Source organism: Lagenorhynchus albirostris, chromosome 7 (assembly GCF_949774975.1).
Source record: "Lagenorhynchus albirostris chromosome 7, mLagAlb1.1, whole genome shotgun sequence".
NCBI lineage: Eukaryota > Metazoa > Chordata > Mammalia > Artiodactyla > Delphinidae > Lagenorhynchus > Lagenorhynchus albirostris.
This window is the reverse complement of record NC_083101.1, coordinates 22,304,510-22,322,970: the sequence shown is the minus strand read 5'-3', so window position 1 is coordinate 22,322,970 and position 18,461 is coordinate 22,304,510. Positions and strand designations below refer to the sequence as shown.

The 18,461-nt window shown below is 40.5% G+C and overlaps 1 protein-coding gene across 4 annotated transcripts in view; it reads right to left on the bottom strand.

The window, feature by feature from the left end:
* Window positions 1-18,461, bottom strand: part of ECPAS (Ecm29 proteasome adaptor and scaffold) — a 98,524-nt gene that overhangs the window by 19,452 nt on the left and 60,611 nt on the right. For all 4 annotated transcript variants that reach the window (XM_060154641.1, XM_060154642.1, XM_060154639.1 and 1 more), the window contains 15 exons: window positions 17,761-17,986; window positions 17,236-17,327; window positions 15,396-15,530; window positions 14,423-14,585; window positions 13,802-13,974; window positions 12,531-12,632; window positions 9,068-9,191; window positions 7,628-7,773; window positions 7,138-7,192; window positions 6,097-6,211; window positions 5,373-5,441; window positions 3,991-4,108; window positions 3,555-3,722; window positions 1,184-1,263; window positions 470-575 (listed from right to left, as the gene is read on the bottom strand). In XM_060154641.1, coding sequence (XP_060010624.1) covers window positions 470-575; window positions 1,184-1,263; window positions 3,555-3,722; window positions 3,991-4,108; window positions 5,373-5,441; window positions 6,097-6,211; window positions 7,138-7,192; window positions 7,628-7,773; window positions 9,068-9,191; window positions 12,531-12,632; window positions 13,802-13,974; window positions 14,423-14,585; window positions 15,396-15,530; window positions 17,236-17,327; window positions 17,761-17,986 — 1,872 coding nt within the window. The remainder of the gene's footprint in view (window positions 1-469; window positions 576-1,183; window positions 1,264-3,554; window positions 3,723-3,990; window positions 4,109-5,372; window positions 5,442-6,096; window positions 6,212-7,137; window positions 7,193-7,627; window positions 7,774-9,067; window positions 9,192-12,530; window positions 12,633-13,801; window positions 13,975-14,422; window positions 14,586-15,395; window positions 15,531-17,235; window positions 17,328-17,760; window positions 17,987-18,461) is intronic.

Here is an 18,461-nt window from a genome sequence, read left to right as displayed (position 1 = left end):
GAAAATCAGGCAGTAGTTACCCTTTTTTCTTTTTTTTTTTTTTTAACTTTAATTAAATTTAGATCTAAAGATACCTAAACTTGCCACTTCACACACACATCAAAACTGAAACTTTGGGGCTTCCCTGGTGGCGCAGTGGTTGAGAGTCCACCTGCCGATGCAGGGGACGTTGAGTTCGTGCCCCGGTCCGGGAAGATCCCACATGCCGCAGAGCGGCTGGGCCCGTGAGCCATGGCTGCTGAGCCTGCGCGTCCGGAGCCTGTGCTCCGCAACGGAAGAGGCCATAGCAGTGAGAGGTCTGCGTACCGCAAAAAAAACCCAAAAACACAAAACTGAAACTTTGGAGGAAAATTCTGGTCTTTTAAAAAAAATTGTCTGGATATTGAATTTTGAAATATGTAACATACATATTTTAACAATTCCAATTTATGCTATTCTATAAATAAATGCAGATTTATGTATATAGTACCTTTATATCATCTTGTACTCTAAAGAGAGTTTCCCAAATTTCTGGAAGTTTATCAATGATGTCATCTAGGGGTCTTCCTCTCAATAAATCGTTCAGAGCTAAACAGCTGAAAATAAACAATTTGGTTTCAAATATATGATCAAGAAAGCTCAATATTTTACTATGAAACAGTCATATCAAACAAGAATATGGATTCTGCCTATATTTCTAGTCTTAACCCCCTCACCCCAAAACGGCAATGACTACTCTCTTCTTGGTGCCTCAAATATACCACAGGCATATGGCATGTACACTCATCAAATGTCTATTTCCCACAACTATAATATAATCTCTTCAAGATGATACATGATTTTTTACTTACCAATATACCTCCAGGGCCTAGCACACTGCCAAGCATATAGCAGGCACTGAATAAACATAAATTATATATGTATAAATAAATGCTACCCTACAAAGTCATGAGAGTATATAAATGTATCTTGATGTCTAATTTAACAAGTGATCTACTTCTGTTATTTCATACTTACAAAAACTAAGACAACTTAGGAAAACCACTGACTAGAGCTTAAATATCATTAACTGTCTAACCCAACCAGAAATATGCTTTTTAGTGGTTTTAACTTATTCCTTTTGCACAAAGTATAAAACTTGGAAATTTGAAGGGAAAAAAAATTCAATTTTATTTGACTAGTCTTATATTTCCAAAAATGGTACCTGGATTCTCGAACTCGCCACATATTGCTGGTTAGATTCTTAACCAAATCTTGAAGAATTTCCTTCAAATACTTATCCACCTAATGAAAACAAAAGGATAAAACTGAGAACGCAAAATCCATCAATAATCAAATGATTCATCTCTACCACACTGTGTTTCTGTACGTAACAGCCTAAGTGTCTCCCTAGGCCTCTCTGTCCACAACTCTCTCCCCACTTTAGTTGCTGAAAGCTGCCCCGCTGATCATCCTGAAATGCAAACGTGATCCTCTTATTTTCCTCAGTGCATGAGAATAAAGTCCAATCACCCATGCGTGCATACGAAGCCCTCCTGGGACCATCTAGCTCCCAAGTTCTTGCATGTCCTGCCTCACCTCCACTCCCTAGCACACACCACCTCTACCTCTTCCAGCTCCTACTTGTTCAAGATTCAAATCAGGCATCACCTTCGCAGACAGGCCTGGCCTACTCTGCCCTATGTTCCCACGGCACCTTCTTAAGCACATTGTATCAGACAGCACAGCAACTGTCCTGCCCCTTCACACTGAGACCTCGAGGGCAGGGACAGTGTCTCACTTGTCCTTCCCTCCCTGGTAGCCTGCACCACGTCTGGCACATAAAGAAGCACTTGATTGTTCAGAATGAAGACGAATTTAATCTTTTAAGCCTCTTTAGTTTTGATATACACTTATCCATTTGGTAATAACTACACACACCGATAGTAGATTCACTTTTTATGCTAATCCAAAGAATTTCAAAACTTATGGCTTTTCCACTATTACTCTTGTAGGTAGGAAAGGTTTTGTTATCCTCACTTACATTTAAGAAAACCGAGACAGGGAGGAAATAACTCACCTAAGATTTAAGAAACTGATGTCTTTCTATGTCCATGTCTCTAGACAGTCTCCACAGTGATCTCATCCACATCTGTGGCTTCACCTTCCACTCACACACAGGTGACACTCACATCCTGCGAGCCTAAGCCTGGGCCCTGAACTCGACCTATTAGATCTCAAGTTGACCCATTGGTACCAAGTACTCTCCTAGAGCAAACAGAACTCACAGAACCCTCAAGGTGGAACCCTCCAGTGCCCACCAGCATCAGACTGGAGACAGGAAAGGGCTGCATCATGCTCAGGCATGGAAAGACAGGGTAAGGGTCATGGGGTTTATTTAAAGTGAACTAGGAAGCCAACAAAGGATTTTAACCCAAAATGCAATCCAATTTGCATTTTTAAAAATCACTTTTACTATTGGTAATTAAATGAAAGAAGGCAAAGAGAAGAGAAAGATGACAACCTGTTCATCAGGGAGGAATAAGGAAAAAAGAGAATAGATTCAAGAAATACTTTGGAGGGAATTCCCTGGAGATCCAGTGGTTAAGATGCAGCGCTTTCACTGCTGTGGGCCCGGGTTTGATCCCTGGTCAGGGAACTGAGATCCCGCAAGCCACACAGTGGAAGGAAGGGAGGAAGAAAGAAAGAAAGAGAAAAAGAGAGAAAGAGAGAGAGAGAAAGAAAGAGAGAAACAGAGAAAAAGAAAGAGAAAGAAGGGAAGAAGGGAAGGGAGGGAGGGAGAAATACTTTGGAAGCAGAATCAACAGAATTTGCTACTGGATTCAATTGAGGGTGAGGGTGAGACAGACAATAATCAAGGATGATGCCCAGTTTCCCAGCTGGGGTAAATGAATGAACGCTGAGGAGAAGAGAGGGGGAAGTTTGTTTTTTTAAGTCCCGATCTAGACATATTAAGTCTGAGGTATCTTGAAACAACATCCAAGTGACAATGTCAAGCAGGCAGTGAGATAGACAAGTCAGGAGCACAAGTCGTGCCTGGGCCATAAGTAAAGACTGGGAACCATCACAATCAAGATGACACATAAGCCCTGGAACTGAGGAGCTGATCTAAAAGGGAAAGTGGAGAGAGTCAACGGTACTCAGATGCAAGCCCTGAGAAATTCTAGTATCTAACAGTGAAGGAGAATATGAGAAGCAGCCAGATGAGAAAAAACCAAATATGGTAATTGCCTGATTCCTTATCTACCTCCCCAACTACGTGAACTCCTTGAAAGCAAGAACCACGACCTGTTCTCCACTACATCAGTGGTTAACTATCGACATACAGTTTTCCATTTGTGTGGATACACTGCCACTTCCTTAACCATCCACCCAATGGACATTTAGATTGTTTCCACTTTTGAGATTTCAATAAATGTTGCCATGAGCATCTCTGATACCTTGAAAGAAGGAAGAAAGCAAGGGATGAAAGAAAGTCTGTTTGTTTAAACAAAAAAGTACACAAAGTAGAAAGGAAGATGAGCATGAGTTTACATGCCATGTGTAGCCTGGGACAAGGGTTCACAGATACTTGCCATTGACTTGTCAGTGACCAGCGCATTCCAAATACTTGTCATGGCCTGTCGAATGCCAAGGTTGGGATCAAACTGATAACGATAAAGACGAGGAACTAGTTGAGGCAGGAAAGGAGCTAGCTGCTCTCCAGCTCTGGTAGCAATTACATTAAAACCAAAAGCAGCACCCTAAAAAAATAATAACAAAGTGGCTCAGATATAATATCCACATATGAAAAATCACAAAATTCTTCCTCCTATCCTTGTCCCTGAATAGAGCCTGGTTTACTGGGTGTCCGGCTTTACCAATCAGTAATAGCAGCTATGTGGTGATCTAGATCTCTCTAATCACAGACTTTTACAAAACACACTGCATAACAGTTATCCCCGTCTGCCAATGCAGGAGGTTTGATTTGGAGGGAAGAAAAAAATAAAATGTCCAGCAATAGCCACTTACCTTCCTAGAGTTCCACATTGCATGATGGTTGGCTAGGTTCATAAATTTATACACCAGGTCCGGCTGACTAAGATCACTTGCCAGAGAACAAAGCTCCTTGTAAGTAGAGAGGCCCTGGCTTGAAAACAAAGATGAAAAAGTACGCTGTAATGTACCTCTCCACCTCCAGACTATCAAAAATTACATTACCAATATTACTAGGACATTTTAAAATTACGTTTTCGCTAAATTTCCAATATTGCGTTATCTCATTACCACAGAGACAGAGAACCAGGGTGACGAGAATGTAAAAAGTCGCCTACTTCAGTTCTCAGCAATGGCTGGTACATGGCCTAAGGCACCTGTGATGCCCATGAGGGTGGCGCCCTCATCACCTCAGGAGACGGCAATAATTCCTCGGTGCACTGTGCACAAGTCTCTCTCAGGATCCCGAGAGCCGTCTGAAGACAGCTTCTGTCTTCCCTACACCTTTTCTAAGCTACAGCGTCCCAATCCTGATAACAACTTCTTCAAGTCCTGTTAACTTCCCTCTGTATTTGCTCAACTACCTGATCTTTTTCATTATTTTGTGAAAAGTGAGCACTTCTTTTAAAACTCAGAGGGAGTCTAGAGGGAGGGTAAGTGGAATGAAACAACTTCAGTGTGAAAACATGGAGCTACGGGAGAGACAGCCTGAGGCAGGGCTCTGGGGACTCCCCAGCAATGCCCAGCAAGCTGCAGCTGGACCTGAGGGTTTTCAGAGGAAAAGCAACAGTACAACCATGATGGAATAGTGATAAGACGAAAGAGGTAAGGCTCTACGAATTAATTTGAAATGCCCAGCTGGTGGACTCCACAGCACCAAGTAGAGATGCCCCTCCAAAACACTAGGTGCAGTGCGTGCTGATTCCTCCCTGAGGACCCGCTGGCTGGGAGCTGACAGAACTGCCCTCAGTCCAAGGTCAGGTCCTCCCCGAGAGCAGCCCACCACCAACGGCTAGTCACTGAGGGGGTGAAAAGACCTGAGGAGGGGACACAGAGCAGGACCTCCCTGCAGGCCCTCCCAGCCCAGTCCCAGAGCTCCGTGATGGGTCACGGTCTCGTAAGCGGGGGCAGCAGGTCACCTCCTCCTCGGCCACTGGACCTGTCCTGCCTCCTCAGTCCCCCAGGGTGACGACTCCAGGCACCCTTCAATAAACTTCCAGCACACACACCTCCATCTCAGTCTGCTCCCCCAGGAAACCCAATCTAAAACACTAGGCTTTTTCACTGACATTTTCTTCTTCCACTAACACACAACACCTCCCACGAGGGTGGAAATCAACCTGGTGAGCACCCTTCCCAACGGAGAGAAGATCTCTACATCTTCATTGATGACTGATCAATAGATCCGGCACACTTACCCATCAGGGGTTTTGCCAAGGCCTCCTCCTTGAAACACCACTGTCTCTCCAGAAACTTCATGCTTAGCTCTAAACGAAAACAACACCAAGAATTTAAATTAGCCTCGAATTTTTCATACCACCATTCAACTAATGCATACATTTCATCTGTAAACTGATAAAATCAAATTCCCTATCAAGTATCTACAGTGTGCAAGATGTAAAAGTCAACTAACCCTTCCCATCAGCCAGAGAATTTTGTAAAATGAAGTCTAGGAAGAACAAATAGATATAAAAGACATCCCACATAAAGTTACACTGAGTTAAATGTGGTCACACACTGAGAACTATTCTTCCTACAAGGAAAGTAACATAAAGCAGAAACCAATTACGAGAATGACTGCCCGCCTCTTCCTCTTCACAGATCGGACCTGCGTGACACACTTCCTCTCCACATCTTCATTCCCTTTAGCCAACGGTAATTACGGTACTTCTGTAATCCAATGCTTTACCTGTCCCAAGATCATTCAATTTTCGAAGCCTGAATTACTGGCCTGTTTCTAAACAGTATACACTGGATAATTAAACTGCTATCCACAGCATAACAATCGATGATTTGCAATTTAGAAAAGGCTTAATAAACAGGAAAATCACAAGCTGAACTTTCCTTCCTCCACTTCATATTCTCAGTATGTGCAAAACTTGCCCTGCGTGTTCAAATCTGAAATTTTCAAGTTCACTGTACCTTTTGCCAGTCATCAGTGTTTCTACAAGAGTAGAAACCAACTCCTGTTGATCTTGTTCATTGCCCAGTTCATACACCAACCCAAGGCCTTTTGAGGCAACATCTTGGCTAAGTTCTACACAGAAGTCAGACAAAACAATATTCTTTTAAGAAAAATTTGTCCTCTGGGCATCAAGTTAAAAAGAAGTTAAACTTGTAACATTAACCCAAAATGATATCAAAGTAAAGATATGAAAACATAATCAACCTGCCTATTTTGTTAAAAACATACTAAATCATCTGAGTGGACATGACACCAGCAAGTCTCTGTAAATGAGAACTACATTCACAGAACATCTAACTCACAAGCCAAGTCAACCCTGCTGGGCCTTAGTGTGTAGTGCATGGTGACAAAGGGTCAGTGGAGGCACGTCGCACACATGAGAGGTAATCACAGGATTTAAGGATGCCCACGTGCAATTTTTTAAATGAAAAGTCAACATCAGACCACATGTTTAAAACAATTAATAAAACAAAGCTACTATTTAAATGTCTAACACAAATATTTGCACTCTCTCCTGGCTTAAATCACAGAGAGAAAAGGAATTCTAAGTATTAGGAGAAGAAAGCTATTATTTGGTACAAGTATGAGTTAAAGAAGGCCTCGGCTCCACTTTTAAATGCAAAACTGATCTAATGAATAAATGATCTAATGAATAAATAAATACATTAAGAATCAAGTTTCCTGTAGCCTTCTTTTACGTTCATTAATCCAGGTTTTTCAAAATTTAAAATACAAGTTTAGGGCTTCCCTGGTGGCGCAGTGGTTGAGAGTCTGCCTGCCGATGCAGGGGACACGGGTTCGTGCCCTGGTCCGGGAAGATCCCACATGCCGCGGAGCGGCTGGGCCCGTGAGCCATGGCCGCTGAGCCTGCACGTCTAGACCCTGTGCTCCGCAACGGGAGAGGCCACAACAGTGAGAGGCCCGCGTACCGCAAAAACAAACAAACAAAAATACAAGTTTAAAGAAGTCTGGAAATCAAATATTTACCAATTACTTACCATCATTTTCTGACAAAACAGAAACAAATGCACTCTGAATTTCTTTAAGATGAGACTGAAAGAAGAAAAAAGGCATTCAGAACACTGAAACTCTGCCTCCTTGGGAGAATAAAAATCTTGCTCTCAGGGTACACAACCCCTGTGAAGTCTCACGACCAGAGGCAGTCACAAACCCTGCTGTGCTCTCATCTTGGAAGGTGGCCAAATTACCTGAAGGTTGTGGCACTTACAGGTGGTCTAACGCACACAGTCTGAGCCTCCCCCATCCTCACCACTTCCTCTGACATTGTACCTTCAACTTAAGAATCATCTTCCAGCCCATATATATCAGGTACCATCCTTCATTCCTTCATGTATAGCTTATTTCAAAATATGTGTTACTGGTTAGTGGCCCTCACCCTCATACACTTCCCCTCCTACCACCTTTCTATTATAAATACTTCATAAACAGTTTCCAACAGAGCTGGACCACATTTACAGAATGGCTTACCTTCACTTCTTGATGGGTACTTAGCTTCCTCACAAGGGAAAGGAGCCAGATGCAGGCTGCTTGCCTCACATGTGGGTTGGAGCTGATGATATGTTTATTTAAAATCACATCCAGCACCCAGGGGACCACATCATTAACTTTAGCTCCTAGGGAAAGAGAAAGAATGATAAGAAGCAATTAACATAACTGAATAGAGCTCCCTGAAAAAGATAAAATTTTAATCAACATTTACTCAATACAACAATCCTACAACATATTAAGATCTAAATGACTAAGGTGTTTAAATAAATTGCTGAAGGAACTGAGAATCATTCATTTCAGAACCTAGCATAAACTAAATAACCTTTCAAAGGTACTCAGATAACTTTAAGTTCCCTAGAATGAAAAATTATCACTATCATGGGGGAGGTTAGACATGTGTAGGGGTAGAGGGTGTGGGAAACCTCTGCACCTTCCTCTTAATGTTGCTCTGAACCTAAAACTTCTCTTTTTAAAAATCTGTCTTAAGTTTTTTTAGTAGTCATATGATTAATGTAATTTTACTCATTTAAACAGTGACAGCAGGAAAAAAAAGTATTTCTCTTCCTTTATATTTCCTTTTAGACCTTAATTGCACATGGAGTTTTTAAAATATTTTTTCTTTTATTTGTTTATTTTTAAATTTTAAAATTTTTATTGGAGCATAGTTAATTTACAATGTTGTATTAGTTTTGTCTTAATTTTTAAAAATTATCCCCATTCTTTCTAATGTCAGCAATTTTTCTTTCTCTACCGTATCTTTCCCATCTCCATCTAAAAACTAACAGGCAAACCAACCTCTATTAACCTCACTTTCCTCCTCCAGCTACTACGCCATTGTTCTCCTTTCCTTTGTCACTTCAGAGTTCCTCAACCTTGGCATTACTGAGGTTGGCAGGACACTCTGCTGTGGAGAGCCATCCTGTGCCCTGTAGGATGTTCACAGCATACGAGACATGTGAAATCACAGTACCTGTAACATGTCATCAGAAAACGCATGCCCCTTCACCTATGTGGTCACTAAAAGCCAGAGCGCCTTAGTGAAGAGACACCTGCTGCACGACCTGCACTGTGTGATAAAGGATTAGGGGACACAAAACTTGGAAACTGCTAGGCCTCAACCTCTAACACTGGCTAACCACACCAGTCCTCACGAATAGAGCACAAGTCTGAAGGTAATCGATAGCTAACTCCCCTGCCTGCTTTGCCAAAGGACTAAAGAGACAGTTCTCATTCATTTTGTGCTCAGTCTCCTTTAACCAACTATCTTTCTCGACTGAGCCAACTGATAAATACATACATAAATATTGGAAAGAGAGTTAAAATGGAATGTATACGTTTTTTTCTTTTGCTCAAAGGTGATAACAAGAACAGAAGGGGGTTACTTGGTGGTAATAAACTGATTAGCTGACTATATGGTACCGGCAGGGGGCGTATATTCTTCTTCAGCCACCAGCCAGGCATCCCGGGCGGCCACAGAACTAGTTCCTATCGCAGCGCTGGTGATGGCTTCGCCGATAGTGAACTGAAGCTCTATCTGCTTGGCCTGCAATGAAGGGGACAAAAGTGAGGAGTCAGAGAGAACATTGCCCCAAAACATCCGTTTCCACAAAAAGCCTGCTTACTGTCCTGTTTCTCGGCATGCTTTGTTTTCACTCTTTTGCCTGCAATGCTCTCAGCTAACAGGATGGTTGGAAAGTGAGGCAGGGTGAGGGAACAGAGAACCCAAGAATGACTTGAGGATCTTTTCCCAAGTCTGTGTTGCACTCTTCACCCTCAGCAGAGAACCACTAAGCAGGGATTTTTAATCTTTGGAAGAATGGAACCATTTACTTGGGGGAGAAGGGCATGGACTGTGAAGCCATATGGATCTTGGGAGAAATTCTGTTTCTCACCAGCTACATACACTTATTTAAACTCTGAGACTCAACTTTGTCATTTGTAACATGAGCATAAATAATACCATCATCCACCTCGTCAGGCCGTAGGGACTGAACGAGGTTAACGTACATAAAGCACCTAGTAGACATCTGACTGGTAGTAACTGCACCCTTAACAGCGGCCTTTGTCATTTACTAACACCTCCTCCTCTCTGCACGGCTTAAATTACATGGTATCTGCAAGTTCCTCTCAAATGGTTCAGAAAAAAAACCAGAGAATGACAAAGCAAACGTGGTAAAATACTATAATATGGTAAATCTGGATAAAGGGTATAAAGGAGTTCTTTACACTATTCTGACAACCACACTGTAAATTTGGAATTGTTTCAAAAATCAGAAGTTTAAAAAATTCTAAACTATACATACTCAATTTTTTTTTTTTTTTTTTTTTTTTTTGGCAGTACGCAAGGCCTCTCACTGTTGTGGCCTCTCCCATTGCGGAGCACAGGCTCCGGACGCGCAGGCTCAGCGGCCATGGCTCACGGGCCCAGCCGCTCCGCGGCATGTGGGATCTTCCCAGACCTGGGCACGAACCCGTGTCCCCTGCATCGGCAGGCGGACTCTCAACCACTGCACCACCAGGGAAGCCCTACATACTCAAATTTTAAAAATCAGATTTAGAAATTGACACATCTCACAGTTATGAACCACTGACTAATATGGAATTGGGCCAGCCTCAGCTCCCTTTGGCATTTTTCTCTAATGTTTGCTGGGAATCAGAAAAGACCTAAGAATAGGAGAGTAAGAAGAGAATGAAGAACAGAGAATATGAGGGGTATGGGAATATGGGACTTTTGGGAGAACACTGTAAAGCATACAGACAACAGTCTAGCCATTTCCAAGCTTAATCGGCTAAATGCTCTAGGCTTGCTGAGGTGTTAAGTGCTGGTACCACACACTTCCTACTCTGAGAAAAAGTATTTGAAGGCTTCAGTCCTACAGCATTCCTGGTCAAAGTTTCTCTTGGCAACTCTAAGCTGAGAAAAGGTTATCTCGACACAGAGGATCCCGTATTAGGGAGTCATTTTATGTGCCTGTTTTTACCTGTTTACATGTTAATAACAACATAGTTGGCATTACAAACAAAAACAAAACTCCCTAACTCTATTTGTGAAGATAATATCCAGATTTTGCTTTAAATATTCTAGAAATAAAGAGTGGATAAATAGGGATCATTATATTATTATTCTCTCTACTTCTGTGCATGTTTGAAATTTTCCATAATAAAAAGTTAAAAGAAACAACAACAAAAAAAACCTTTAGGACTTTGTCCTAGATGACTGTGAAGATATTTTGCTTCTTGATTCCTGCTTTTTTAAAATTCTCCTCCTTCAGTCTCTCTAGCATGTTTCAAGCTTTTCATATAGTTCTGTACTTCTAAACTCTTAAAATAATGTCTTCAGTAGCAAGTTGAGAACCGAGACAAACCTTCATTCATTTAAACAAAACTGGAAGAAACCCATCTCTATCATAGATATATAAAAAGAAAAAAGATGAGAAAGGAGACATCACAAGCTTTTCCCCAAGACGTTACAATGTCAGTGACATCCAGGGAGAATGAGATATGGTTATAATTTCTTGTCAAAAAATGTCACCTTAAAAATACTCCATCAAGAATCCAGAGACCTGCATCCTAATGTCGGCTCTATCACTCAGCTGCCTTATTCCTCAACCACAGCTCTCCTCTCTCCTCCCTTTCTTCCTTCAAGGCCCAGCAGCGACTTTGCCACCAAAACACGTGCACCAGCTCCCCCAGACAGAAGTGCTCATGCCCGCCTTCGTGAGTCCACTGCCTTACACGCAAACATCTCTTCATTCAGTTACGTTTCCAAAAATGTTTGAGGTCCTGCAACTACCAGTTACGCTGCCAGGCCCCTGTTTTATAAGGGGGTGAGAATGGGGGTGCAAAACAGCCTTTGCCTTCAGCCTAGTGGGCAATTAGCAACTGTGATGAATGTTGTGAAGCAAAGTACGGAGCAGCATGAAAGCACAAATAAATAAAGAAATCTACTCTAGTCTGAAGGGTCAGGAAACTTTTCAAAGACCTATAGCAACAACCTGAGAAAGAAGGAAGCATGGGTCTGTCAAAAGCTCAGAGCAAAGAAGGACTAAGAGGCTGGTGAACAAAAGCGGCTGGTGAGTAAGTGACAAGAACCAAGGCCCAATCAGGGGCCACATCAGACTGTGTTAGGTCACTCATCATATTGGCTAGCAGTTGTCTACTTATAGGTCTTCTCCACCACACTGGACATTTATCTAGAAGACAGAAGCAAAGTCATCAGACTCAAGGGCAACCAGAACACTGGCATCCACTCCCCACATCTAGCTGAATAGGTACGTTTCCCCTTCTACCTACACTGCACCACGCTTTACTCAAAAATGATGAGAAGGGCTTCCCTGGTGGCGCAGTGGTTAAGAATCCGCCTGCCAATGCAGGGGACACGGGTTCGAGCCCTGGTACGGGAAGATCCCACGTGCCGCAGAGCAACTAAGCCCGTGCACCACAACTACTGACTGTGTGCTCTAGAGCCCGTGACCCACAACTACTGAGCCCACATGCCACAACTACTGAGCCTGCACTCTAGAGCCCGTGCTCCACAAGAGAAGCCACCGCAATGAGAAGCCCGCGCACTGCAACGAAGAGCAGCTCCCGCTCGCCGCAACTAGAGAAAGCCCGCGCACAGCAACAATGACCCAACACAGCCAAAAATAATAAATAAAAATAAATAAATTTATTTTGAAAAATCATGAGAAAAGGACTTCCCCACAGAGGTGATTTAGTCAATGCTACGATTACCAGTGATGGACCCACAGATGGTACTCAGTAAGTACTTGGTGAATAAATGAATAAAGTTTTAATTTAAAACCTCACAGCATGCAAAATTCCAAGTTAAGAAAAATGCCTTTTGTTTGAATGACTAACAACCAGATAGCAATATAAATACCTCCACAGAATCCATCAGACCTTGCAAGAGGAGTTTCTGGTGAGGAAAATCTCCATCCCCAACTGGAAAATACCCCAGTGTTTGGATAGCTCTTTCTTTCATCTGGAAGAACACAGAATTTTTTTTTTTTTTAAATGAAGTATATAACAGCTTGGTCCCAGAAAAAATGTTTCCAAAATGAGAAAGCAGGGAGGGGGAGTCTGTCTAACTAATGCATCAGCACAATTTTTTAAGTATCCAATTTTACAGAATTATGTCTATAAGACATTGGAGGTACAAAGACATAAAACTGAGTTCATTAAGGGTCCACAGCTGCAAAAGAAGGAAGAACAAAGTCTTTAACTAGTTCATTATCCTACAAGCTATAACAGTTATAAATGTAGATTCTGGGCCCAGAGGACCTAAGATCAAGTCACAGCTCGACCATTTTAATAGCCTTTACAACTGTGTGACCTCAGGCAAGTTACTTAGCCTCTCTGTGACGCTATTTCCTCATCTCTGAAAATAGAGATGACAACTGTACCTACTTCACTAGATCTTTTGGGGATTCAATTAATTAATGCATGTGAAGCACTCAGCATATGCTTGGCAGATTGCAAGTGCTCAACAATGGATGGTAATGAGTATTTGCTAACATCTAATAAAAACTACTGTGATCTCAGAAAGTTTTAAATAGTCCCTAGATCAAGAATAAAATTACATATTTATTAAACTTGTAGTAAACCGATTTTTCTGTTCATTAAATCATCTTATACTTCAACACTGAGGTGTTCTTATCCCAAAGAAAATTTTTAAAGTCTATGAAAGTTTTTATCTAAAACTAAAAAAAACATAAGTGTCCTTTTCCTCAGAGATTACTCACACTGCTTACGAATGCCCAGATTTCTTAAAATCAAACTAAGTATAGGAAGTTAAGATTTAGATTTGGTCTGAAATTACAAAAATCGTTAAACTATTTAACACTTTATTACCCCCCTTTTGCATGACAAAAGAATTACCTGATGCATTTAATATTTACCCAAATCTTAACAGTTATGGGCCTAAATTGGAGTAACTGGGTCAAACAGTACACACACGAAAGCAGTGCACAAATCATCCCCAACTCAAAATTAAACAGTCACCTAGACTTTCTTCTTTACCACTCTTTTCCACATTCAGTCCTTCCTCCAGCTGTAATGCCATCTATCCTGACTATGATTCTGTTTTTATTCATTTATTTATCTATGAACAGAAAGAATTTCAGAGAAGAAGGATAAAAGGACGAGACTTGCCTTATTTGTTTCTTTACTGGAGGGTATTCTATTTAGCAGGCTTTCCACAAGATGCAACTTAGTAAAGCCAGATCCCTCACTGGGGATTGGGAGTGGACCATTTCTGCCAATTTCACCCAGGGCTGTACAGGCAGCAATTGCCAGGAGGGGTGATGTACTGTCCAAAAATGAGCCTGTAAACACATTTAGACACAAAAGAATTTTATATCATTACCCCTGGAATCCAAAGCAACCAGCAATGTACTCAAGATTTTTTTAAAGACAGCAAACCAAAATCAAAGTCTACAACATATTTTCCAGTTGATAATTTGTTAGCATTTCTTTAGTAATAAAACACCAGAGTCATGTCCTTTCTTAATGTTTACAATTTTTCCCATAACGGAATCATCTCTGTTAAATAGAAACATATAGAAAAATATGTATATACAAAAACTAGAGTACTAGCATTGTTATTAAAAACAAAGAATTTATTCAGCATCAAGACTCTGTGGAAAAACCTCGTGTATTTAGAGTGCAATGCTATAAAAAGAAATTAAAATGTTACAATAAATTTTAAGCTAATTCAAAAAAACTGTAACCTACTTATGCTGACATCCAAATCAGCATAAACACATTAATTACCGATAGTTTCTGTGGCACTCTGAATGAGTTCCTCTTGTTCGGGCAGAAAATCAGCATTTGTCTCCACGTCTTGCTGCTCTGCCATTTTCATTTTCTTCTTAGCCAAATATCTTCCTACTGTGAATCCCAATGCAAGCAAGGATCCGTGCTGTATCTCCGGGCTCTGGATTTAACAACACAATACCGTATGTCTGTCTCTCTCACACGTGCGTGAATGCAATGAAATAACTGTGTGTTTACTACAGTCATCTCCCCAATAAAATATAAGGCCAAAGAATAAAGTGATCATGTGAGGTTCCACTGGATGTTAATAAATAGGTTAGGGAACAAGAGAAAACTTGAGTTTCAAACACAGAATTCTGAGAAGTTAAGCTGAGTCCTGACTCACTTGGATTTAGATTCCTTAATCCCATACCCAACTCCAACTATGGGTGAGGTGACTCCATTGCATGCTCTTATAAGCACCCACACTTTCTTCTAGCTTATAAATAACACTTAGGTAAATACACCGTCATAACTTTCAAGCATAATTTTCCTCTACTGCCAACAAAATACAATGAACGGATCCTATTTCTAATTGCTAAAACCTCCAAATGCAAATAAAATATTTGAAAGCACATGGTTTCAACAGTGTTTCCTAACGGGACAGGTACAATGAGAGGTGGCAGTAGATGGGGAGGAAAAAAGGAACTAACATTTCTGAGCACCAAGCACTACTAGAGCTTCTCATGTATCCACTCCCCGCTGTATTCGTAGAGCTTAAAACAATGCCTATGAGACACAAGGCACTCAAATTTGTTGACTGAACTGACTGAATCCATGTATTATCTATCTCATTTAATCTTTACAATCATAAAGGCAAGAAATTTATGAGTTCGTTTTACAAGTGAGAACACAAAAACTAAAAATATATTAGATGCTTTTGTAAAACTATTTCCCACAAAAAAGGACAGAGACAAAACTGATAACATACATGATTGTCTTTTGTAGTCTTTACAAGCTGTTCTATCATTGACTTCAACTCGTTTCCTGACACTGTAGATACCACCACAGAATAAAACAATGCTGCCAGTTCACGCATCTCTTCTTTACTGCTATTCATCAGACTCTGAGCGGTGTAGAAAAAGAAATACACACATAATATATGATCATCTCCCTGCTGACGTCTAACATTTAAAACGTTATAATGTTCAATCTACTGGTAACTATGAGAAAAGAACGCAACAAGCTATTATTTCAAAACGAAATAAAAGCGGAGGTATAGACCAAAATCTTACGTGCATTTTCATCAAAGATACAAAGTATAAAACAGGTGGAATTAATACACAGCTGATCTGAAACAGAGGTCAGCATGTGTTTTCTGTAAAGAGCCAAATCTATCGCAACAATTCCACTCTGCTATTGTAGTGCAAAAGCAGTCATAGACCACAAATGGGTGTGGCTGGATTCCAGCACAATTTCACAGACACTCTAATTTTCACATGTCAGGAAATTTTATTCATCTTTTAATTTTTTTTCCAACCCTTTAAAAATGTAAACAGTATTCTTGGCTTGCAGCCCATACAAACAGGAGGCGGGCCAGATTTGGTACATGGACCACAAGTTAATGACCCCTGATCTACAAGATCAAAGGTCAAAAACTCTAAGATCATTTTAAAATCAGCAAATATTCACAAAGAATTAAAAAACCTTTTTAAACTAGAAGCAATTTCCTGAGACTAGATTTTCCAGAAAAGTACAAAACTCACTCCTCTTGGTAAATTACCTTCATGCTTTCACACTTAAATAATTGGTACATTTTACCATAATTCAAACTGCATTTTCCAAAAAGAACTACATTATGTAGCACAAAAGGTATACAAAACTATATGAGCCAGACCTGTAATAAAAAAGATTATTCCCTGTTTATCTAAAATTCAAGTTTACCTGAGCAACTTGCATTTTTATTTGCTAAACCTGGTAACCCTTTTGGTGTGACCACGGGACAAAAATACTCTCCAACATGGCCGGTGGGAGTGTGAATTGGAACTACTCATATGGAGGATGTGCATTATCTATTAAAATTGCATCCATGTGTCCTCAATTCCACTTCCGGGGAATCTACCTAAAAATATACCCACTCATATTCAAAATGATGGACTGTCCATGGCAGCAGGCTGGAAGTAACCTAAATGACCATCAATAAGGACCTACAATAAATTATGGCACATTCATGCAGTGGGAAACAATGAAGGTGTTAAAACAAAGAGGATGTTCTCTCTGTAGTTATACAGGAATAACTCCTTGTTCTAACGCTAAGCAAAAGAAGGTACACAACAGTGTGAAAAGTATAATACCCTTTTGTGTGAAAAAAGGAAGAAAACTCAAAAATGCTAATTTCACTTGTGTGTATATGCATAAGTAAACTCTAGAAGGGACACCATATACAAATAAGTGATAACCTATGCATGTCTGTCAGGTGAGAGAGGAAGAGGCAGGAAGGTGAAGGGATCTGGGTAGCTAAGACTATGCAAAGGAGACGTCTTACATAATTGTTTACTTAAGTTATATATATTTATTACTTTTTTAAACTTTTAAAACAGAAAAATAATTCTTTCTTACTTATAAGACTCCCAATTCATCTCCCCCTCTCACCTAAATGGATCACTGCAATGTATGGACCTACTCGCTGCCCAGTAAGTGTTTAATGATGAGAGTTTCAAAATGACCTAAAGGCAGAAAAGGCCACAGAAACACTGGTAGGAAGGCGACATCATGAGACCGAAGTTTAAAATATACAGAATCAAAAAGAAATACACATGCACAGGATATACCTTTATCCATTCGGTTTTGTCTACAAATTTGGTAGCCAGCTTTTCCGGATACACTGAGACAGCTTCCAATAGACAGTACATGACTGGCAAACCTAAATAAGAAGGAATTCAGAACCATTCTGATTTCAAGAAAAGCAATAAACGTACAGGGATCACTAACTTCCTTTAAAGCATAAGGCTACAGCTTTAGGAGGCATTCCCCAGTTCTACAAAACAAAAGTTAACCTAAATACAGTATGTGATTCTATACACAAATTTACAGGCTTATTGTCTATAAAAAGATGCCCTGCTCTTCACACCCACTTCCAAAGTAAAAATATATTACCTATTGTTAAGCATTTCTTTCTGAAAAAAGAAATAGTGTATCAAAGATGAACTCAGGCAAGTTTAGAAAAGAAACAGAGATTCATGTTCAGTTGCAGGAGAGAAGACAGAAAATCATTTTGCTATAAATTCTCAGCTGAGTTTAAAATTAGATTTTTGCTTAAGTGCTTTAGTATAATCCTCAGCGGCATGACCTCCTACCTCCAACACCTGCTAACAGCTGCTGAAGCAGGCCGATGTAGATCTGAACAGGGTTGGTTTCCCCACTCTTGGAAGAAGACGAGGAGGGTGTTGCCTGGCTGCCCGACATTAAAGTCCGTATATAGCGTCCAATGGCTGGGGCGTGATCTTGCATATCAGCCAAACTCTGAGAGGTGGGCACCACTCCCGCACTGTGAGCCAGGCACATGCGCAAGTACAGGACTATCTACAGACAGAAGGAAGAAGGACACCAGATAAGCGTCTCAAAAAATCAAGGCAGGAGATGTTCTTCAAAGTGACAGTTCCCAGCTTTGATTCTCCACCTTCCTTCAAAAGCTATTCAACAACCCTCACAGAAGATGGAAAACATGACTCAACGTGTGAACTGAAATTATCACAAGGGAGCAGAATTTATATAACCAGTTTTATAATCCAAAGAGTGCTTTTTAACAGAGTTTAATGGAGTTAAAACACAAACTCCACTTTTAAAGTCTAAAATATAACAAGGAAAATCATTATTTTTTTTTAAAGATGTGTGTGTATGTATGTGAGAGAGACAGACAGACAGACAGACAGACACTGGACAGAAACCCGGGACCAATGATCTGTTCCTGTGGAACTTGAGCTGCATTTAATCTCCACTGACAAGAGAATTTGAAAAAATGGGTTCAAATCATCTACAGAAGAATAGCTACAACGTC